The sequence below is a fragment of the Tachysurus vachellii genome, chromosome 18 (assembly GCF_030014155.1).
Source record: "Tachysurus vachellii isolate PV-2020 chromosome 18, HZAU_Pvac_v1, whole genome shotgun sequence".
Classification (NCBI taxonomy): Eukaryota; Metazoa; Chordata; class Actinopteri; order Siluriformes; family Bagridae; genus Tachysurus; species Tachysurus vachellii.
The window spans coordinates 9,020,791-9,043,620 of NC_083477.1; the positions used below are offsets into that span (position 1 = coordinate 9,020,791).

At 37.6% G+C, this 22,830-nt stretch overlaps 2 protein-coding genes across 4 annotated transcripts; one reads left to right on the forward strand and one right to left on the reverse strand.

Moving 5' to 3' along the window:
- Nucleotides 1–682: 682 nt before the first annotated feature.
- Nucleotides 683–6,711, reverse strand: asphd1 (aspartate beta-hydroxylase domain containing 1). Of its 2 annotated transcripts, none has more exons than XM_060892657.1 (6): nucleotides 6,640–6,711; nucleotides 5,157–5,587; nucleotides 4,248–4,454; nucleotides 3,523–3,730; nucleotides 1,534–1,647; nucleotides 683–1,370 (listed from the first exon to the last, which is right to left on the reverse strand). In XM_060892657.1, the coding sequence occupies exons 2-6, from the start codon at nucleotides 5,565–5,567 to the stop codon at nucleotides 1,261–1,263; spliced, it is 1,050 nt and encodes a 349-aa protein (XP_060748640.1). In that variant the 5' UTR covers nucleotides 5,568–5,587; nucleotides 6,640–6,711; the 3' UTR covers nucleotides 683–1,260. The 2 variants fall into 2 exon arrangements, with proteins under 2 accessions (XP_060748640.1, XP_060748639.1); XM_060892656.1 differs by having other exon boundaries at nucleotides 6,404–6,693.
- Nucleotides 6,712–6,832: 121 nt separating this feature from the next.
- sez6l2 (seizure related 6 homolog (mouse)-like 2) lies at nucleotides 6,833–22,146 on the forward strand. Of its 2 annotated transcripts, none has more exons than XM_060892787.1 (19): nucleotides 6,833–7,178; nucleotides 9,242–9,328; nucleotides 9,512–9,640; nucleotides 10,206–10,418; nucleotides 11,085–11,221; nucleotides 11,388–11,580; nucleotides 11,688–11,873; nucleotides 12,219–12,399; nucleotides 13,460–13,623; nucleotides 13,866–14,060; nucleotides 14,705–14,843; nucleotides 14,967–15,163; nucleotides 15,251–15,445; nucleotides 17,004–17,198; nucleotides 17,367–17,558; nucleotides 17,637–17,675; nucleotides 18,853–18,970; nucleotides 19,916–20,027; nucleotides 20,875–22,146. In XM_060892787.1, the coding sequence occupies exons 2-19, from the start codon at nucleotides 9,265–9,267 to the stop codon at nucleotides 20,902–20,904; spliced, it is 2,679 nt and encodes an 892-aa protein (XP_060748770.1). In that variant the 5' UTR covers nucleotides 6,833–7,178; nucleotides 9,242–9,264; the 3' UTR covers nucleotides 20,905–22,146. The 2 variants fall into 2 exon arrangements, with proteins under 2 accessions (XP_060748770.1, XP_060748771.1); XM_060892788.1 differs by having other exon boundaries at nucleotides 9,512–9,577.
- The last annotated feature ends 684 nt before the right edge of the window (nucleotides 22,147–22,830 follow it).

The window sequence follows — 22,830 nt, forward strand, 5'->3', positions numbered from 1 at the left end:
AATGTTATAGACTTTTTAAAAAAGTAGATAGAAGGATATAATACATGATAATGTGCATTATGACTAAAACATTTTAGCTAGCTAGCATTAATGGAATTTGTTAGCTAAAGAAATGTTGAACATCTATCTGACAGTTATTTACATTCTCTAAAACATGGTTGGCTCATTATATTTTAGCTATTCAGATCGTTTAGCAGAGAATATTACAAACATTTATGAATAAGGTGTAAAATCAGTTTATGCTAACTGGCTAACAAATTATGTAGAAAAAAAATCTGAGCACTTAACCATTGACAGGGACTCTAATTGAGCTAATTACACATTCTGTGTTTTTAGTCACCTTAGCATTCAAAAGCTCTAGTTAAATAACAAATGTGTTCTTTTGGGATTATATTTTTGGAGAAAACACAGAATGAGCCTAACAAGAGCGACTGTCCTGAATATGCAATATGAGCAGTATTACTCATGTGACAAAAAGATGAATTGTGTGATTGATTATGCTATATATGTTAACTAATAAGATATTATTTGTAGTATTGTAACCATCTTTTAGCTTTGACAAAAAATCTTTAATTGAAGAATACACCTTTAGTGGATAACATGTTTGCTCTGCAAGGGAGACGGGTCCAATGTATCACACTGGCTGTACAGTCAAGCTTCACAACACATGCATGCAGTCAGATCAAATACTTTTTTGCTGTGTGCTTCACAGAATGTGTCTGAAAATAAAATTCATCATGAAAATAAAACTCCATATGATAAAACAAGGTCTTCAGTACAGACATAATTATAATGTACATACAGTACTGACAGAATAGCTTGAATCACAGTATATGTCAGAAAAAAGGTCACGATCAAGTTAACAAATCAGGCACAAAATGATACAACAGGAGATTCGAGTTATCAAGACAGGCACAAAGCAAAACAATATATGAAGATATTGAAAACTGGAGCTTGTCTCATGTTCACAGTTTTTGTGAGAGCATTAGATACAGAGCTCTAGAGAGAGGTGTAGTCAGAGAGACATGTGTGCTTGGTCTTAGAGGGAAGACAAACGTTTCTTTTTCAGTACATTTTGGGGAAAATACAATGCAGTTACATACAGTCAACGTATTACATAATGGTAAGATACGTCAAATTTGTCTCCATATTTCTTTTTGGTAGATTAGAGAAGAGATCAGCTGAAACTGAATGAGATGCAGTTAGGTTCCATCTCTGCATATTTCGGTATAACTTGTAAACTCAGAGATATGTACTTGATTACTGTTCAGGACTGAAGATGTAGTCCAGAGCCTGTCTTTCTGCTGCGGCAACATTTGGGTGCCACAGGTCCACACTGAAAATCACCCTTGGACCATCTTCAGCACCACCTATTGAACAAAATAGAATGAAAAACTCCTGCAGTGAGTTGTTCAACAGATCTGATAATGTCTATGTCTATCCATTCTAATGACTTACAGTGACATTTTACTGAGGACTAATTAATTCAGGACTTTAATGGATTTCTAATTTGGTCATCATTTAAACTCTTACCATTATGTGAGATGGTGTGTAGGAAAGAATCGTCCACTAGGAGGCAGTGACCCTCAGACCAGCACTGCGGTTCACCCCCTACCACCAGTTCACATTGTGCAGGAGTCTGGAGACCTGTGGGATTTGATCATAAATTAAAAATAAAGAATTAAGTAAATTAATTAAAAATAAAAAGATGATATTACATTTTCTGTAAGGAGATGCCGATTTAAATAAATAATCTCCAATGTCAGCGATATTCCTGTGACTTTTCCTACATAGGCAAGTTGTCAGAATAGAGGGCTTTGTTGTTTCTTGGTAACAAAACATGTATCATATTTATCTTTTATGTTGCAGACGTAATTGTAAATTGATAAAAATATTTGATTGATTATTACTAGGGTTGGGAACCGAGAACCGGTTCTTATTCAGAACCGCTTCTGTTTTTTAACAGGAACCGGAACCGCGCGAAATTTTTTAGTTTCGGTTCCAAACGCGGTTCCGATGAGATGATGGGCAAAGCGCTGTGAGCGGTCACTTTAAATAGCCATGTCTTACCTCATGAATATTAATTGTTTTACAGTCACGCAACCAAATTAACGCAGCTTACCACAGAAATCAGTCACTCGCGCTGCTGTGCTGAGGTACGCTTTGTGTTAAACATGTCTAAAAAAAGTCTAAAGTGTGGATTAATTTCCAAAGCTACGACAAGGAAGCAAATCTACCCCATCATAAAAAACAAAAAACAAAAAGAAACAACACACATTTTCCAAAAATAAATGTTGTAGTACAACTATAAGAACATCAGTGATGTGTGTTCTGAGTTTGGTGACAGTAAAGTGTATTACAGTAAAGCTATTGATTTTTTAATATTATGAAAAATCATAAAAAATAAACAAAAAGACATTTCCTGAAAATAAATGTTGTAGTACATCTATCAGGACATCAGTGATGTGTGTTCTGAGTTTGGTGACAGTACAGTGTATTACAGTAAAGCTATTGATTTTTTAATATTATGAAAAATCATAACAAATAAATAAAAACACATTTATCCCAAATAAGTGTTGTAGTACAACACTCAGGACATCAGTGATGTGTGATCTGAGTTTGGTGACAGTACAGTGTATTACAGTAAAGTTATTGACTGTTTTTTGTATTCGCTTTTTGGGTTTTGCACTTTGCTGACGGTCTCTTGGAATCTGTCTCTTAGGTGTTCACACATAGAGACTTATGTATTTTGTCCAACGCAGAGGAAAGCTGATATTGAGGAAACTTGGGTTGTAGCTGCCTCTCTACATTACTATAAAAAAGAGGCATTATTTGTGTAATAAGAGTGTTTAGGTCAGTAGCTATTGACTCGGGAAATTCGAATCTGTGAATATGGAGCCAACTTTACTTAAGTCCCTCTGAGAGGGTTTTCTCCACAGCTGGAGATACAATAAGCCAGGAAAGGTCTCGTCTTCTCCCAGAGAAAGCAGACATGTTAATTTTTCTTCAGAAAAATTGCTAACTGTTTTGCTAAGTAATTCTGAATGTTAAATTTGATGTTGGATTTATTTAAATTGATATGAATTGAAATGCTCTGTTTAAAATATTTAAAGAGTGATTAATAAACACAAATGGAATTGTTTAAGTATTGTGCATTATTTTTCACATTTCTTTTATTATGGAATCGGAATCAGAACCGGGAATCGTAAGGCAGAAATGGACCTGGAATCGGAACCGGAAAATTCCTTTTGATACCCAACCCTAATTATTACAGTAGGACAAACACTATGGTATATGAAGAATGAAACTCAGGGCATGCAAGTATATGAAGGTCCTCTGCTTTGTTGACATATAGTTTTGAAAAAATAAGAAGCTTTAGTTAGGTAACTATTACAGATTTAAGAGCAGATTTAAGAGACATAAAAATATTTTTTATATGATATTCTAAAAAGGATTACCCATTTCTTTCATAATTAAGGCATTAAAAGTTGTGTACTATAATTGGCCAGATTTAGCACTTACCCAGATGGCACCGGAGGCGTATGTTGGTGGGCCCATAGGTTCCCCCCAGTGAGGCCCCAGGGCCCAATATCCAGAATCCTGCTGAGCCAAGTGAGTTACTGCTGATGAAAGTTCTTAGGGAGTGGAGGGTACGGTACGTACATGGACATGCACGGCAATTACTTGCCACACACTCTCCAGCGTTATAGAGTGGGAACAGTGCCTGACCCTGAGAAGTCAAACATAAACATGATTAACAAATACATGAAAAAAGTTGTGTTTTCACTAACCAAGAGTGAAGCTTTTTTTTTGTTGAATTTACATGTATGATGAAGCAGGAAAGGAAATATCTCAGTGGTGCAGTGCAGATATTGATTTGAGATAGTGAGTAAGTGAAAGCGAGTGAGTGAGAGCGAACAGGAGAGAGATTATGAGTGAGAGAGAGCGCTAGAGCTGCTACTTAATTAAATATTCAATACATACTTAGTAGATCTAGTAGAGTGGCTACAAAATCACATTTTTAGTAGCTTAGATCTGGAACCTCAGATCTCTGACAATCTCAAAATGAATTTGTTTAAAAACTTTGTGCTGAAGATGACAGTTTATTTTAAAGATCACAATTGTTATTCAGTTAGTTTAGTCTTTCTTATTTTATTTTTTGAATCCTCCAACCTGGCAACCAGAGTAAGACTTTATTTTACATTATATAATTACACTACTTTATACTTTATTCATTATTTTGTTACCTTTGGTCCTTGGTATATCCACCCCAGCTTTGTGTCAATGCCTCTTTGATAGACAGCCTGGAATTCCGCAAGGATTATGGGATAACTTGCCTCCAAGATCTCTATGTCATGGCGATGAGCATCCCGAGGGAAGAAAGGGATGCTGGGAACATCAGGGAGGTAGAAGAGGTGGGGCTTCTGAATGGAGAAGCGATCATTCATCCTAGTCTACAAAGAATAAGAGATTAAGGCATTTAGTCAAACAGAGAGAAAGAGAGAAAAAAGGGGCTAAGGTAATGTTTAGATTGGTGTCATATGTCAGAAGAAAGAAGAGCACTGAATTTCTTTATTTGATCTCCAGTTCTGGAGGAGCAAAGTTTGGGAAAGTTTTGGATTCTGCCTGCTCTACCTGATGTAACTGACATATTTATACACCTCTTATGTTTTACTATCCCTCTATGTTACTGTTTTCAGAACATTTTCACCTACTCAAAAATTATACATATACAGTGCAGCTAGTATCTACAGATGAACTTTGGGTTCTTAGGACTAATTAGTGACTAATAAAAGCTGGTAAACTCCTAAAAACTACCTACAGAGGGTTCATGTCTACAAAAAAGTCCAAGAATAACCTCTTTAGTAAGCTAGAGAAGTTACCCATTCAAAGAACCTTTGCATGTATGTATTTAAAGGAAAAAATAATTCCTACCATCAGTTACTCAAACTGCCTGTTTCTTCACCATAATAAACAGGTGGCATCAACATTACTTCTTAAACTTCAACTTTTAATTGAAACTTGAAACAACATTTAAGTCAAATTTTTTTTGGAACCTACAGTCATATTATTTTATTAAACTCTGATTCTCCAAAATATTTAAGCTTGACCTCAAACCCAGATCTCACACGCCTGTTCTTCTAAATGTGTCTGACCTGGATGCGCAAGCCCTTGTGGATGCGGCCCATGCCGGCCCAACTGTAACGCTTGGCATACTCCTGCAGGGCTGTATACAACTTCCTGCTTCCTGCTGCTGCTTGAGCTGGAAATGGTGCATGGCTCAACACCGGCATCAGGTAACTCTTTGCTTCTTCTTCTTCCTCGCTCCCCAAAGTGATTAGAGGAGAAGATTTGGGGATGGAATGGCCAGAGTCAACAGGAGAGCAGCTGGAGGAGCATGATATAGCAGAGTGAGTTGAGCCAGATGAGCAGGATGGAGTGTCGGCACCAACACGGTAGCAATACCAGAGAAAGAGCACCAATAGAGTCCACAGAAGGCCACTCAGGGGAGGCCCACCCAGTTCCACACAGGGAGGCAGAGGGAGCAGGTCCAGGGACCACGACATCCTGCCAAGAGGCTGAGACACTAAAAGAAAAAGTGGTGAAGAAGAGATGAATAATGTGAGATAAGGGCATACACAGAGCACAAGAGTTACAGAGAAAGAGAGAGAGAGTGAGAGTGAGAGAGAGAGAGAGAGAGAGAGAGAGAGAGAGAGAGAGAGAGAGAGAGAGAGAGAGAGAGAGAGAGAGAGAGAGAGAGAGAGAGAGAGAGAGAGAGAGAGAGAGAGAGAGAGAGAGAGAGAGAGCAGATAAAGAGGCCAAGTGGATGGCAAATGAAAACATGGTGGGTGATTTAAAGTGGATAAAGACAGGGTAAAAGAAAGGAGCAATTTGGATGGCAAATGAATCAGCCTTGATTTCTCAATGTGAAAATTATCCAGTCATTGATTTCCATTACATACAAACATGCCACGGTTCCTTAGGGCTTTGCTCACCTAGTACAAATCATTGTTTGGATCAGGCATAGTAGGCTAGCAGTAAATCAACACTTGTGGAGTGATACATCTTTCTTAACAGATGTTAATCAGGCAAGAAAAAACTGTACACGCAAGCTCACACTTCCGCATTTGTCTAATCAAAAAGCAGACATGACTTCGTCTTGTGCTTGATCTCCTTGTGCTGTTGCATAATCATGGTTCCTGCAAACGCCTGCGTGTTTGTGTTCACGTTCCTCACACGGGAGTGACTCCTCAACCAGCCAAAGCATCCCAGCTTTTAGTACGAAGCTACATCAAGCTCAATTACGTTCATTCCATCGACGAGCGCATCGAGCTCTACCTTTGTTTTGAATTGCTGCATGTGTTTGGCGCACGCCATGGTGGATCACGGCGTGTTGACTTACCGCGTCCCGGCTGCTGACTCGGTATGTCTTTGCCCCCTCGCTCTTTCCGCCTCCCCCCTTCCGTGTTTTGCCCGCCTGTGTGTGGTGCTGCTGCTGCTGCAGCCGCCGAGCGTACAGCGGTACTGTGTTCCGCATTAAAATGACTCCGAAAATCTCCGACGTCGGTAGCCCCCCTCCTCCTTATACGGGAAAACCCGAAGGAGCCCTTTAACTCGAATGAACCGATGTTAACTCACGTCGTGTAATCAAATCCAAGCAACATTCCTGGGCACTTTTACGGAGTGCACTTCTGCGTGCTCTAGTCGCCTTCAAAAGCTGCGGGCGGATTTTCAAAACGATGAATTTCAGCACTTCATCCCTGGACAGGGGCTGGTGATTAACCGCAATATCGCTGTTCCGCCACCGGGTGGCGCGATTTATTACAGAAGCAGTAGATTCACATCGACGCATCAAACAACACGGGACTCTTATGGCCGTTCCACCCACCTAAGCGCTGAGCCTTTGGACTTTGGATATTAAGCGTCGATAAAAACGGCAAGGCAAAAGAAAACGATATTTTAGTTCGTTATTTGAGGTGTTGGCATCCCCGGGGAGCCTGAAGCCCGGTAAGGGCGCCGGGAGCAAGCAGATTACCTAAAACGCGCAGAGACTCTTCTGGTATTTTTTGGTGAGACGAAGGAGTGCAGACGAAATAATCGCAGGACGAGATAAAATATAGGAATAATATTTCCCACTAAGACTTAAAAAAAAAAAACAGCAGAGAAACGACGTTAAGGTGAGTAGTCTATGCTGTTTTCTGGTCGTCTTTGTTGACTGCCTTGACTGAATGAGAGTCTAGGTATTTGCGCTTGACAGCAACCCGCATAACGATGCATGTTATTGAAGCAAGCACATAACACATTTTTATTATAACAGTTGCATTGGCCTTATTTTACTTGAGCCAAGCGCGCGTATTTGTGCTGATGCGTTCAGTGCGTCTCGCGTGGCAAAGGAGATGTTTGCAGATAACATGAAGGCCGGGAGGAGGAGGATGTGTTTTAAACGCAAGTGAGAGTGCAGATAAGGAGAAGCCTCATAAATGAAGACAGAGAGATGCGAGGTTTATGCCCGCAGCGTCAGCAACGTCTCTCTCTCTCTCTCTCTCTCTCTATTTCTCTCTCTCTCTCTCATTCTACCACACTGAACACGCGCGTCACACACCACCGTCAGGCATTTATTTATTTATTTATTTAGGTGTTTCTGGTTCTCTTCTGAGTCTTCGTTTTTATATAAGGCCCCGCATCATACCCTCATACCTCACGGCAGATTGCAAGAAGCAGAGGGTCTTTACGACTGATAGCGAATCGCAGCAAGGAGGTGACATCATTGATGCCAGGATAAGAAAGGTGGAGGCCGTATGTCATCTGTCCCATATGTCCTCACCGAGACCCGCGCCGCGCAATGTGTTGCCAGATTGGGCTGTGTTTTGTAATCTTTTTTAATGAACAGATCTCTATTTTCTTACATACACATTTTTTTGCACTCTTTTAACTGGATAGGAAATCTAATATCCTGTATAACAATTGCTGCAAATTGAATAGATGTGTGTGTGTGTGTATAGTTTTGTATATAACTGTATATATATATAATATATATATATATATATATATATATATATATATATATATATATATATATATATATATATATGTGTGTGTGTGTGTGTGTGTGTGTGTGTGTGTGTGTGTATATATATATATATATATATATATATATACATATGTGTATATATGTATATATATATATATATGAGTATACATATGCATATAATACACACACACACACACACACACACACACACACACACACACACATATATATATATATATATATATATATATATATATATATATATATATATATAATTTTATTTATGAAGCGCTGATTTGACAAAACGACCATAGTTTGATATGGTTTCTTGAATAACTGGCCTCATTTGAATGTAATTTAAGTTAAACTCTTTGCACGAATAATACTTTAGTAATTTGGTCGAGGGATTTATCAGATTATAAAAACAACTTGGCTAATTCATTTATTATACCACAGTTAACAAGCTAAAAAATACACTGCAGATAAAAAGATACTGGCCTGCTGTTTGTTCAGTCCTTTGACTGCTTACGTGCAATAATTAAAAAGATTATATAGTATAATATACTATAATATATAATAACTGTAATATTCAAGGGGATTGTGTCTAGAAACATGTGTTCAATTGATATATGTGTTGCTTTCATTTTACTTTTTATTGTGGGGCCTGTGGTTTGGTTTAGTAATTTTAGATTTATCTACTTTATCTCTGGTTAATGGTTAACGGCCTGAGCCAGGATCTCATTGTCCACTGTGAGAGGTGGGTTTTTTTGGGAAAATTCTTGTTTGATGTTGCACTGGGTGATAAAGTAATAATATATTTTCTATATTAAAATGTTAAACATATCCAGAAAGGGTAGCATATGGAATACATTTAATTGTAATGATACAGACATACATTTCCCAAAATGTGTAGTTTCATGATGATCAAATTCTTAGTATTTTTTTTTAAATTTCTTTGTTCTTTACTGTAGCAAGAGTATAGACCTTGCTAGCTATGTCTAGGTTCTTGATACATATTTTAGTACTCAGCCATTGCCTCGTATTGTTCATCAGAGACTGGGCCATCTTTTTGGGATACCATGAATAGTTAATTGATAGACCAGACAACATTTACCAAAGGACAAATATACCTGGGTTATGTTTTGTGATAAAATGTGGCATTGCATTCTTTGGAGATATTTACCATTATTTTCTGATATTTTCTTTTAGCTTTCGTTCTCCTGTACTTCACCATGGTGTCCACAGTTCTTGTTGTGACACTGTGTGTCACACTCATGTGCATTCACGTAACTAAAGGTAAGGTTATTCGTATTTTGAATATTTATGTGTATATGTGTGTGCTCAAAATTTTTAAATAAAAGTGACTTAGATGAGTTTAGTGAATATATATCACATTCAGTCTGAAAAAATTAAAAGGCAATGTTGAATCAGTCACATGTTTTCCAGTGCTAAAATTTTTTCCATTTTTTGCCCACTTAGGTGCAGCCTTTCTTACTCCTGATTCTGAGGCTCCTCCCACTATGACTTCTGATCCCCGCCCCCTGGGTGAGTTGCTCCATGCTGCGCTGATGAGTAAGAAGTATCTTGGCCAGTCCTCTGGCAACATAGGTGAGACTCCAGCTTATGAAGGGCTTGGAAATTGGCCCAAATAAGACAACCTAGGGATGAAGTACAACATCTTATATTAGTATTATTGAATGTTTTGCATTATGCTGCTGTAAAATAATGTATTTTACAATGTATACATAACTTCCCCAACTGATGTTGAAAATGCTAAATATTGATCATATTATGGAGTATGAGCAAATAGGGACAATAACAACAAATCTTTATTATATTATATAAGCAAATAACCCAATCACCTTACTATTTTTTTCCCAAAAAAAAAAAACAACATAGTACAGCTAATGAGTTACATTTGCATATTCAGTACAGCTAAAATGTACATTTGCATTTTAAATGTATTCATTTGTCAAGTATGTTGGTCCAGTTTAATAACTGTCCAATCCAAGCACAATCCAAACCTAGCATAGAACTGAGAAGTTGAAGGCATTTTGCTCAAATACCAAACAAGAGCATTTTGGCAGTTGTGGCACTTGGGCACACAGTCACTAAAGCAATCACTTAAGTAACACTGGTCATCTTCCAAGTATTGCTTTTTCTGAACATTCAGGCACAACCACTAACCCGACCCAGGCTGTTCCTTCTGTTGAACCTGCGTCTACAGTAATGTCACCAGGTGTTCTCACTACTGCCATGACCTCCTCAACTGCCCCAAAGTCTGGCCAATTAGGAGGGAAGGGTGGTGTAACATCACCACCATTAGAGGAGGAGACCACAACGACTCTGATCACAACCACAACAATAACAACAGTTCACACACCAGGTATTTGTTGTAAGGACTATGGAAATAACTATATATGCATCTGATTTATCTATCTATAGATTGTCATGGCATTAGTAAATTTGGGTGAATAAGTTTTTATTGATTGATTTTACACTGCAGATTAAAATGATGCAGCAGGTGTAGAAATGATTTGAGTTTTTTTTATATTAAATATCTCTGCATTTTCTAGTGAACTGCAGGACTTGCTGATCAGTACAGTAAGATTCTGGGGCAACTGCCAAAAACCAGGAAGGAAAAGCATAGTTGCCTTTAAAATTTCATCATTAAAATTTACTAACAGTAGCAAAATGTACGAAAAATAGGGCAAGCCCTGACTCTATAGACAGCAATTTAAGTGTGTTAAGTCTTTCAAGAACCCCTGAATCTGTCACCCCGAAATCTGTCTGTGTCCCATTTCTAAGAGCCTCTCACTCGTATACATTTCAGACATAAAAGATCATATTTAGCTCGTGCTGATTTCAATCACTGTAGTGTTGAGCTAAAGGGCAGCTGTGATTTTAGCATTATCATTCGGGCTGAATACTTGCACCAGAAAATAAACTTTTTATATTTCAAATACACAACTGACACTGCTACAATCCTCCCCCCATTACTCCCTCCCTCCCTTCTTTCCTTTCTTCCTTCCCTTTCTGTTTCTCTCTGTAGTGCAGTGTAATACTAGCCTGACAGGCATGGAGGGTATAGTGGAGTCTCCAGACCAGCTCTCCTCATCAATTCCGTTTTCTCCACTGGAATGCACATATAGCATCACTGTATACCCTGGATATGGGGTAGAAATACAGGTATAATCCTGTTACCTTATCTACCTCTGATTAGATATTTTCTGCATGCCCACTGCTCTGATGGCTGATGACAATTCTTTGGCCTTTACAAAGGTGAAATCAGAATAATGCAAATTTAAAAACTTTCATCAGATGTTGGTTAATATTGTCTTCACTGGTGTCTCAGGTGAAGAAGGTGAACTTGTCTAAGGAGGAGTCTCTGACTATTCTGGGACTGGATGGCTCAGTACCTGAACTTTTAGCCAACGAGACAATGATCAGTGAAGGTCAGGTGATACGCAGTACAACAAATCAGGTGCAGATTCACTACCGAAGCCTGAAGCAGACCAACCATGGCATTTTCACCCTTCACTACCAAGGTAGCTTTTTTAAAAGTGGAGTAAATTTCTTGTTATGTATTATATATTTATTATGACTAATATGACTGGTGACTGACTTTCTGTTTTTTTTATTTATTTACAATCAGCATTCCTCCTCTCCTGCCCATTCCCTCTGTCTCCTGAGGGGGGCATAGTCACTGTGACTGACATTCACCCTGGAGGTCAGGCTCACTTCCACTGTGACCCCAGCTTTCAGGTCAGGGGTCATGAAGTTGCCACCTGTCTGAACGCCACCCGACCCCACTGGAGCACTCCTGAGCCTCAGTGTATGGGTGAGGAGACTTTAAATTTTTTTCTTTTCAATTGTTTTTACTGTTGTGGATAGTGAGTTTAACACATATATCTACTTGTCAGTCATGTGGCCTGTAAATTCAAAAGCACCCTCATGCACTAGCATTTAGGCTTCCATGTGTTTTGGAGGCATGCCTTTGAGCAGTGCACTTAACTCCGGGACTATATATACAATAAATATCTATGAATTTCAAAACCACTGGCTGAAGCTAACTTTTGCCAAAATCACTGGATATACTTTTACATTTCTCCATCTTATGTTGTTTTTATTTACTCTTAACCTAGTAAGACAAGCATATTTGTGTCTTTTTGTGTATTGTGTAAAGCCGTGTCTTGTGGCGGTTGGATCAGAAACGCTACAGTGGGACGGATCCTCTCTCCCACCGTTCCCTCCAGCAGTAACCTCAGCAGTAGCAACTTGAGCTGCCATTGGTTGCTTGAGGCCAAGGAGGGTCACCGACTACACCTTCATTTTGAAAGGATGGCTTTGGATGAAGACAATGATAAGTAAGTCATAAATATGCTCTACTGCAATATGGTAATGAGACTGTTTGAAAGGTACACTGTGAAGAGAAAAAAATATACAAGTACATTTTATTCCACAGGGTACAAACACCTGCCCTTACCATTAAGCATGTCCCTGTAAAATGAGAGGAATAAGGATAGACTACACTGATTTTACCAAGCAATAAAAAGCAAACAAAAATATCTTTGAGTTTGCCATCCCCTGAAAAGAAGCCTCACTAGCACAATATAAATGGACAGTTACACCATAACAAACAAAGAATATAAAAACACTCAGAGAATACAACAGATCAATAAATCAACATGTCCTATTTAGGGCATATTCCAAGGTGATATATGCTCCAGATCCACCAGAATAGAGTGATTACTAAAGACGAATGAATGAAAATCTCAGAAATTAATTCCTAATCGTTTCAAGGTTGTGTTATATATATTCTAGATATTTACAATACCATAAAATATATTCATATGAAGGCAGAATTCCCGGTTATTCTTATGCATTGTTTCCATGTCTGAGCTTTTGTTCATGATGTTGGGTTTCACATGCACAGGTATATAAAAATAGCTACGATGGAATTTTCTTTATGTAGTGTAAAATTTACTTCTTTGTAAGCCATACTTCATATTATTAGTATTTATCACAATACAAGTTACAACATAAGACAATGTTAGTAATTCGATAAAATAAATGGTTCAGGAAAAAATATAGTTTCACTAGGATTTCTGAAATGTATACATATATTACTTTATAAATACTACAGTATATCACATAGCAATGTTTAATGCCCTTGAAATTAATAAAAAAGGATTGTGTGGGGAATATTCTTGTATGGAATTTGTTTTTTTTGCTGGTTTTGCCATGGAGACCTGGCAGCCGTGTTCTTATCAGAAATTCAACAATATTTGCAGATTCTGTTGGTTTAAAAAATGTATAATTATCCTGCTCATTTATCTTGATAAACCTTGTGTATAAAACCTTGAAACACTTTCACAGTAACACCTTCCTGATCTGTACCTGTCGATGTACCTGTTTGTCTTTCAGACTGATTGTCCGCAGTGGGAATAATTCCAACACTCCACTTCTTTTTGACTCGGATCTAGATGATGTTCCAGAGCGTGGGATAGTGAGCGAAGGATCATCTTTGTATCTGGAGCTAACAGCTGACTCTTCCTCCATCCCTCTGCTGATGGCACTTCGCTATGAGGGTGAGAAATAGATACAGAAAGAAAGGGAGGGAGGGAGAGACCATGTCATGACAAATTTATAAAAAGAACTGTCATTCTCACCTCTCATAAACACTTTTCATGTTTCTCTAAAGCACCGTGAACAGTTTTTTCTTAGCTTAATGGTCCTAAAGTCAGGTAGTCAAAGGCATTTATTTATGTGCATTCAAAGATTTTGTTTTCTCTGTTTAATCTTTCTATCTATTGCTCTTGGATCTCTGCAGCTTTTGACGGCGAACACTGTTATGAACCCTATGTTCCTCATGGGAATTTTAGCAGCAGTGACATCACCTTTCCTCTTGGAACTACTGTAACCTTCTCCTGCTCTCCTGGATTTGTCATGGAGCAAGGATCAGGGGTCATGGAGTGTGTCGACCCAAGTGACCCCCACTGGAATGAGAGTGAGCCTGTGTGCAAAGGTATAACCTTACAATTCATACACAATTTATTTACATAATCTCATCTTGAAGATAAACTGATGATTTGACAGAGCAGATAACATTTATTAAGGAAACATTGACATCTCATATATTACACATTTGAACAAAGATACCTGTTAAACATCAACCTCACTGGGGACCAAATTTAAGAAAATACTTGCAACGAACTAAAAGAATGTTTAAAACAAAAAAAGTAATAAAAAAAAAAATAAAAAAATAAAAAAAATATTTAATTCAATTTCTATGGTGTTGCTGTGGTATTTTAGGTGGTTGTTATTGTGTTCCAGGGGATTGTAGAGAAGAATAGTAACAATTTTACAATTTTAGAATTTGTATTCTGTTTCTATACTTCTGAGACAATGTCCCTTGTTAAAAGCGTTTTACAGATAAATTGATTTTAATTCATTTGAATTGTTGGGGAGTGGCTAATGTGTCGCTATGGTATTCCAGGTATTTGCTATGTTCTTAGGCAGTTGCTTTGTTATCCTAGGTTGTTGCTAAGTGAATGTGAATATTACATAATTACACACACTTTTTTAAAGCACATTTTTTTAAAATCCATTGCGCATCCTGTATCCTTTCTGTTTTTCATACTTTCACATATCTCTGTATTCCATATTTAGCTCTATGTGGCGGGGAGCTAACAGATGCGACAGGAACCGTGCTGTCTCCCGATTGGCCACAGAGCTACTCAAAGGGGCAGGACTGTGTGTGGCAGATCCACGTCAACGAGGACAAGAGAATTGAACTGGATGTGCAAATGTGAGTGTGTGTATGCACTGTATATGTGTGTGTACATGCAATTCATGTAATCCACATTTAGTTCAGTGCATCTACTAATCTAACTCGATTGATTGAAATCTCTTTGTCTTTTTCCCTCAAAAGTTTGAACATTCGTCATAATGATATTCTCACCATATTTGATGGCCATGATCTGATGTCCCATGTGATTGGTCAGTATTTGGGGTCAAGGGAAAGGTTCCGTGTTGTGTCTGGTGGCTCAGAGGTTACTATTCAGTTTCAAAGTGACCCTGATGATTCCAGCTTCATCCTGAGCCAAGGCTTCCTGATTCACTACAGAGGTAAAATTACTTAATATCTTTTTTTTTTTATGTTTGATTTTATGTCCAGTACTTGATTTGGGTGTTACTTTATTTGATCTTCTCTAGAGGTGGAACCTAATGATACATGCCCCACTTTGCCACCAATTGAATTTGGCTGGAGTAGCTCTTCCCATGTCTCACTTGTGAGGGGCAGTGTAATAACATATCAGTGCCAACCTGGCTATGACATTGTGGGTTCTGACATCATTACCTGTCAGTGGGATCTGTCCTGGAGCAACAGCCCACCTACCTGTGTGAAAAGTAAGTCAAATGACTCAAAAGATTGCTTTATTTGTCTATACGGCATGGTTAAAAAAACATTTACTGCTTCTGAAAAAAAAAAAAATAATAATAATATATATGCATTTGAAAATTTAACTTAAATTTTACAACTACTTACATTATAGCATACTTGCATATTATCTCATTAGCATGCATAAATACTTACATTCTAGTATTAGTATATAAACATACAGTACTTGCTTTTTTGAATACTGACATACTCTCATACTTAACATATTCGGTTTAGTTTTATTTGTATAGCACAAATTCAAATCAAATTCTATTTGTCACATACACAGACATGCAGTGAAATGCTTTAAGTTTTCATATATCCCAGGTTATTATGAGCTTAGGGTCAGAGCGCAGGGTTAGCCATAGTACGGTGCCCCTGGAGCAGGTGAGGTTAAGGGCCCTGCTCAAGGACCCAACGTTGATGTCTCAGCAGCTTGAACCTCAACCTTCTGATCAGTAACCCAAAGCCTTAAACTCTGAAACATCAAGTCCTCACGTGATTGTCACAAAGCATCTCAACAAAACCCGTTACCCTAATAATACCAAATTCATACTAGCATAGTTTATATTATTATGAGATAATGTATGTCAGTACTGTATATCATTATTATATATAAACACTATATTGGCAGAGGTTGTTGGATACCTGACAATCACACCAATGTGTGTTTTTTTAACACCTCAATGCAGATTTAGTCCCCATTTTCTGTTAAAATAACCTCCACACTTTTGGGAAGGCTTCCTGCTAGAATTTGGATTGTGGCTATGAGGACTTGCTCCTTCAGCTGCAGGAGCATTAGTGAGGTCAGTCACTGCTTGAGGTGCAGTCAGTGTTCCAGTTCATCCCAGAGGTTTTCAGTGGGGTTGAGGTCAGGGCTCTGTGCAGTACACTTAAGTACTTTGACTAGAACATTGGCTAATCATTTCTTTGTGAACCTTGGGCCAGTTAGTTTCAGAGAAGGAAAATAGGAAAAGGAAAAGCTACAGCATACAGATATGTTCTATACAATGTATGCTTCTGACTTTGTGACAGCAGTTTGGGTTAAAACTGCACATAAGGTGGGTGTGATGATCAGGTGTCCACAAACTTTACAATTCTGAGATGGCAAGGGACTGAACAGCAAGATTTTGATGTAGGAATTCACCTTTAGGAAAATACAACAGTTCAATCTCTCTGGGATTTAGTCTTTGGTGATGAGCTACTATCCTTAACAACATGCCTATCAGACATGGTGAGATCTAGGAAGATACACAAGTGTGTGAGGTAGGAAAGGATGAGTTGAGCCTCAGCAGCATGGAGTTTATAGGTAAAACCATGTGATTATAATATGTGAAGAGTGGGTATAGAGGAAAAATAGAAAAGGACAAAACACTGAACCTTGTGGTACACCAGTAGAGAGTTTGCATGGAGTGGATATGCTTCGTGTCTGTTGGGGCATCTTTGGAAAAACACATTTATTGGGTTGTTTGTTTTGATATCTATATACCATAACTGTTATTCCTCCTGGCTTTGTTCTCTCTGTAGTCCAGCAATGTCCTGACCCAGGGGAGGTGGTGAATGGAGCACGCTCAGTGCACCCAGAATTAGGCTTTGCAGTGGGAACAGTGGTGCGCTTTACATGTAATCAAGGTTACCAACTGGAGGGCCCTAGTCAGATCTCCTGCCATGGCAGAGACACTGGCATGCCAAAATGGAGTGACCGTAGCCCTAAATGTGTCTGTAAGTGTTTTGAAAGCTTTCTTTAATTTTCATGTGTGTAATCCACAGTGTTCATGTGTATGAAAATCTTCTTTATATGAAATGTTAGAAATCATTATAAGCATTTAACTTTAACAATGTAAAATTTCTACTTCATATATTTATCATCTCTTTTTCACACAAATACAGTAAAGTATGATCCATGCCCAAATCCTGGTGTGCCAGACAACGGTTACCAAACTCTGTATAAACATAGCTACCAAGCAGGGGAGACTCTGCGCTTTTTCTGTTATGAAGGCTATGAGTTGATTGGAGAGGTCATCATCAACTGCGTCCCAGGACACCCCTCTCAGTGGAACAGCCCACCCCCTTTCTGCAAAGGTATGCAGCAACACACAAAAAGGTGTTGTATTCTGATTAAATACACTACGATATGCTCAGTGTTTATTTTCTCTACAGTGGCCTATGAGGAGCTGTTGGAAGATCACAAACTGGAAGGTAATATGACTGCACCACATTTACTGTAACATTCACTATTAAATATATATTCATGTTTAGTAGTTATTCCTGAGTCTTACTCATAACTGAACCATATTCTACAGTACTTTAAAATTCTGGGAGCTTGTCAACTTTTTGGATATAGATATGAAGAATACAAACTCTCAGTAAAATTATTAGTAAAAGTTAAAAAAAACAAGTGGAAAAGTTAAAATAAAGATAAATAAATTATACTTGTTATTATTTTTATATAATTTCGCATTGCATTGTCCAGATGATGCTATGCATTTTAGGCTATATAGGTACAAGCAGGGGCGATTCTAGAATTTTCATTTTAGGGGGGCTCAGCCCCCAGGGTAGGGTTGTATACTACTAACCTTATTGCAATCCACTATTCCATTGTATTCCCTGTATTTCACTGTAAAAAAAATGAAAAAACAACTATCACACTGTGATAAGGGCTGAAGTTGAACGCAGCGAAGACGCATTGGACGAGAAACCGAACTGTGTATTGGTTCAGTAAACTGCAATTACAAGAACTGCACCGATGCAGATGTCATATCATAGCAATCCATCAATAAAAGCACACACCTTGTACTCTCTGATGTTCGCTCTGCTCGGCGTCCCTGCGGATTGAAAAATGCGCTGAATCCACGCAGACTCAGTTCAGGGGAGGAGCCGAAACATGACGCAGCTTGTCGCCGCTTCAAATGCGTTTTTAAAGTGGACTGAAGCGAAAAATAATTAATCAAATAATTTTTTAGGGGGGCTGGGAAGAAGTTTAGGCCTAAAAAAGGGCCTAGTGACGCCCCTGGGTACAAGCATACTAGCACTTGCACACTTACAGATTACATATTTACATACTTGCATAATTGTATACTAGCATAGTAAAATACTTGCATAATAATAATCTATTCTAATATGTATGGGATATTTCTTTCCCCTAGGATAAAACACAATAAATTCATTAATTGTGCAAAATACCACACTACAACTTCCATTTCTACAATGCTGCTAAATGTAGAGCTACACACATCGTATAAATAAAGTTAGATTTAAATCTACAAATAAAGATGTTCATAAATAAACTCATATCTATGTACTGAAGCTAGTTGTAACTGTAGTTATGACTTCATATTTTTCACTGTCCATTCATGGTCCTCTTGCTTCTGTTCAGTCTCTCAGTCATTAGAGGCCTCCCACCAAATGCTGAGTGAGAACATTGCATTGGCCATCATCTTGCCCATCATCCTGGTCATCCTTTTGATTGCTGGAATATATATGTACTACACTAAGTAAGTGGAAAAGTTATCTTTTGTAAATACTGAGTACTGTAGTTATGCTTCCTTTAGTCAGTAATGCGTCAGTAATGCTTCCTTTGAAGAGGAATATTTTGGGCAAAATCCAACCATTGACACATCTGACACAAATGGGGACTAATCTAGTGATGTTCTTAAAGGTGGAAGTAATCTTTTTGCTAGCTCCCTGATTATGAAATGAGATATTACTGTACAGGATATGAATATATAGACAATAATTTTGCTAAATTTCTTTAAATTGGCATTGAATTGCAAGATTTTTTTTAGCAGTGTAACTCTGCAGGGTAACTAGAGTACATAATTCAATTCATGTTTCTAAACAGAGACATTAAAAAGTGTATAACGCAAAAAATATAGTTAGATAGTTAAATAGCTAGCTTACTTTATATTAGTGTACTTTTAAGAAAGTAAGAAATGTTTAAAATATTTGAGATATTTGTGTGAAGCTTGTTCATGTTGTAAATGAACAAGTTATTCTGTGTGTTTGCTGACAGGCTGTGAAAAAAGGTCTGTGTTAATCTACCATGTCAGACAAATTGTCTCTTTCTGTTAACGTAGGTGTTTCTTGGCCCCATTTATTGATTAAACGCAGCAAAGCTAGATGTTCCGGCTTATAAGACTAACAGCTCTAGTTCTAGAGTTCAGGTCTCTTGAGACTGGCATCAATTTTGTGTAGAGTGTAAATGAATTTACAGATTTGTCTAAAACTATTTGTGTTTGATACTGTAATTATTGTGCAATAGAGATAGGGAGTACTTTATTAATCCCTGGGGGAAATCAGGCCATTATCTCTCTTTTAGTCTCTGACTGCACCCAATTACCATTCTTCTCTCTCTCTCTCTCTCTCTCTCTCTCTCTCTCTCTCTCTCTCTCTCTCTCTCTCTCTCTCTCTCTCTCTCTCCCTCTCTTTTACACAAACAGTGTTTGTAGGTTGCAGTGGAAGCCACTATTTTGGAAGTCCCTGTCACACACCCACTCCTATAGTCCCATCACGGTGGAGTCGGACTTTAATAACCCACTGTATGAAGCAGGGGTAAGATACTTCAATCAAGTCTAATCCAAACCAGTCAATAAAAACACTGCAGACAAAATTCAATGAACATAATTGAGTGGACATTACACAAATGCTTATTGCAGCGAATGAGATTATTTACTCGATGTTATCTGACAGAAAAAAAAGCATTTAAGGTGCTTTCAGTGCTCAGGAACCAAATCCTGAAACAGAGATCAGTTGCATTTTAGATTAATTTTACTAAAATTAAAACTTATTTTGTTTTAGTAAACTGTGTACCTCACTGATATACAACAATGTTCCATTGATGTAATTATTGCCACATGCTAATCGATGAAGTGCAAATTGCTAACCATGCTACAATACAAACCATGCTAGAAAAATTTAATTGCAACCAAGTGGATATCTATAAGCAAGAGGAATTAACCATTTTAGCCATTTTAGTAGATAGCTAGAGTCATATCTAGTGCACATCAACACATGTTCAGCTGACTGGTAGGATAAATAAAATGATTTGGTCAATTAACACAGTTGAAAGACTAATCTAACTAGCTTATTCAGAATTTTTTATTTAGATACTTTTCTCCCTTTACAGTGAATAAAAATGTAATTAGGTAGTGAAGCTTATCAATGGTGTCAAAATAAATTATACAGTCCTTTTTAAGGGTGTTTGTAAATGTAATTTATGCCTGTCTTTCTGACATATTGTGAGAAGCATATTCTATTATTAAAAGGTGGTCAAACATCTCACGACTTCTTATTATATTCAGAATCATATTTCTGTGATGATGTATTTGTCTAAATTTGTTTCTAAATTATTTTCTATTAAATTTCTGTCTAATATTATGGTTGTTCTATGTCTCTGTAGGACACAAGGGAGTATGAGGTGTCCATCTGATGCAGCAAACAAGGGAGAAATTAAGGATGGAAAGAATATGAATGGATGATATAATGTCTGTCTCTCACTTGCAGTCCTTTAACCAATATACCTTTTCTTTCTTTTTCACTCTACTTTCAGTATCTCTCTTGCTCGTTGCTGACTCATTTAACAGTGTGCGTGTGTCTGTGTTTGTGTGTGTGTGTATGTGTGTGGAAAGAGAGAAGCTATGTTAAAGAGTCAAAAAGGTTAAGGATGAGCTTAATGAGCTAATTCTCCACATCAGATATGTTTTCTATTATTTAGGTTGGTGCCTTAGGGACTTAACTGAGATCAAGGTAGTGACAGTGAGCATGAGGATGAGGCTAAGGGTGAGTCAGCAACTTATGGGGGACGGTGGAGAGAGAGAGAGAGAGAGAGAGAGATGGAGAGAGAGAGAGATGGAGAGAGAGAGAGATGGAGAGAGGGGGGGATTTTTCACATGGGGACTGAATCATAGAAAAGACAGGAGCACACACAAACACACATAACAACATGTAAACAAAAACATCTACTCATACTCCACTGTACACACACATACACACACGCAAGAAACACAATATATTGAATGTAAATATTTTGATTGAATATTATGTATACAAAACTAATGTATACGAAACTGATCCAGTGCCAAAATAACGACATCCCATAATGTGACGTCAAAACCATGTTTCACAGGTTGCCATAGTATTTCCTACATTTATAATGTAATAATGACCAATAATGCCAGCGTTTCATAATGTTCTTTGCTGTTTCTTAAAATCTCTTTCTGCTTAATGTTGAATGACTACGGGATTAAAAGGGTGGAATGTCTTCATGCTTAGGGCACGCAACGATTGTATATTTTATTGCTTCAGCTTAGGATCCATTCAAACAATTATCCTTACTATCATTGTTTATCAGAGTTGATGTTGCATATGCACTATGTTGACAAAAAATATATGAAGAAAAAAGTCATCTGCTTGCTGTGATGCAGTATCAAACTGAACTGCTTTTTATAATGTTATTTTTCAATTGAATCATGGTTTGTTGTTAATATTAAGCGGTGAGTTTTTGTCTCTTCCACTGTGCCATACTTGGAGTCTATCTGTGGACTCTGTTTCATTGAAGTATTACTAATATTCAATTGTTCATATTATTTATTAATCAACATAGTATATTGTCATGAAGGCATAATTTATTTGCTAAGATTTAAGAATAAATAAAGGTCTGTTGGATGGTGAAGGTTTGCTTCATTTTTTTGTCATCAAAATGTCATGAATAGCCATGGTCATAAAAGTAAAGTAGTGAAGTGTGTGCTGAGGTGAATGAAAGACTTATAATAATCATTTACTCATATGGAACCAGGCAAAGATCTGCTTAATCTATAGTGCTGGGAATACTGGTATTTGATCCTGTCCATATAATCATATTTTTTCTAGATGTTCTCCTGTGTTTGGCAGTATATCTTCTGATTTCTCTGAATTCCTCTCACTACCAACCGTGGATTAGGTGGATTGTCTAAGATAAATTGTCTCTAGGTGTGTGAATGTACTGCATGTGTGCATTATGCTGTGGTTGGATTGTCCCTGTCCCATTAAAGTGTGTTTTCTCGCCTCGTGCCCAGTGTTCCTGAGAAAGGATCTGAATCTGACCAGGATAAAGCTGTTACTAAAAGTAAGCAACTGAGTAAGCATTTAAATATGCTTACTCACTTGATAGTACTTACTAAGACAGACAGACAGACAGACACAGACAGACAGACAGACACAGACAGACAGACAGACAAACAGACAAACAGACAGACAAACAGATGGATAGACAGACAGATAGATAGATAGATAGATAGATAGATAGATAGATAGATAGATAGATAGATAGATAGATACTAAAAAGTATTTAAAATAAGTATGCAATCAAATGGTTTTA

Coding starts and splice junctions, on each gene's coding strand:
- asphd1 (XM_060892657.1), bottom strand. CDS start 5,567: ATGTCGTGGTCCCTGGACCTGCTCCCTCTGCCTCCCTGTGTGGAACTG. Junction 3,731..4,247: donor GGATATACCAAGGACCAAAG/GTAACAAAATAA, acceptor TTGACTTCTCAG/GGTCAGGCACTGTTCCCACT. Junction 1,648..3,522: donor ACGCCTCCGGTGCCATCTGG/GTAAGTGCTAAA, acceptor CAAATCCCACAG/GTCTCCAGACTCCTGCACAA.
- sez6l2 (XM_060892787.1), top strand. CDS start 9,265: ATGGTGTCCACAGTTCTTGTTGTGACACTGTGTGTCACACTCATGTGC. Junction 9,641..10,205: donor CCAGTCCTCTGGCAACATAG/GTGAGACTCCAG, acceptor CTGAACATTCAG/GCACAACCACTAACCCGACC. Junction 17,199..17,366: donor CCGTAGCCCTAAATGTGTCT/GTAAGTGTTTTG, acceptor ACACAAATACAG/TAAAGTATGATCCATGCCCA.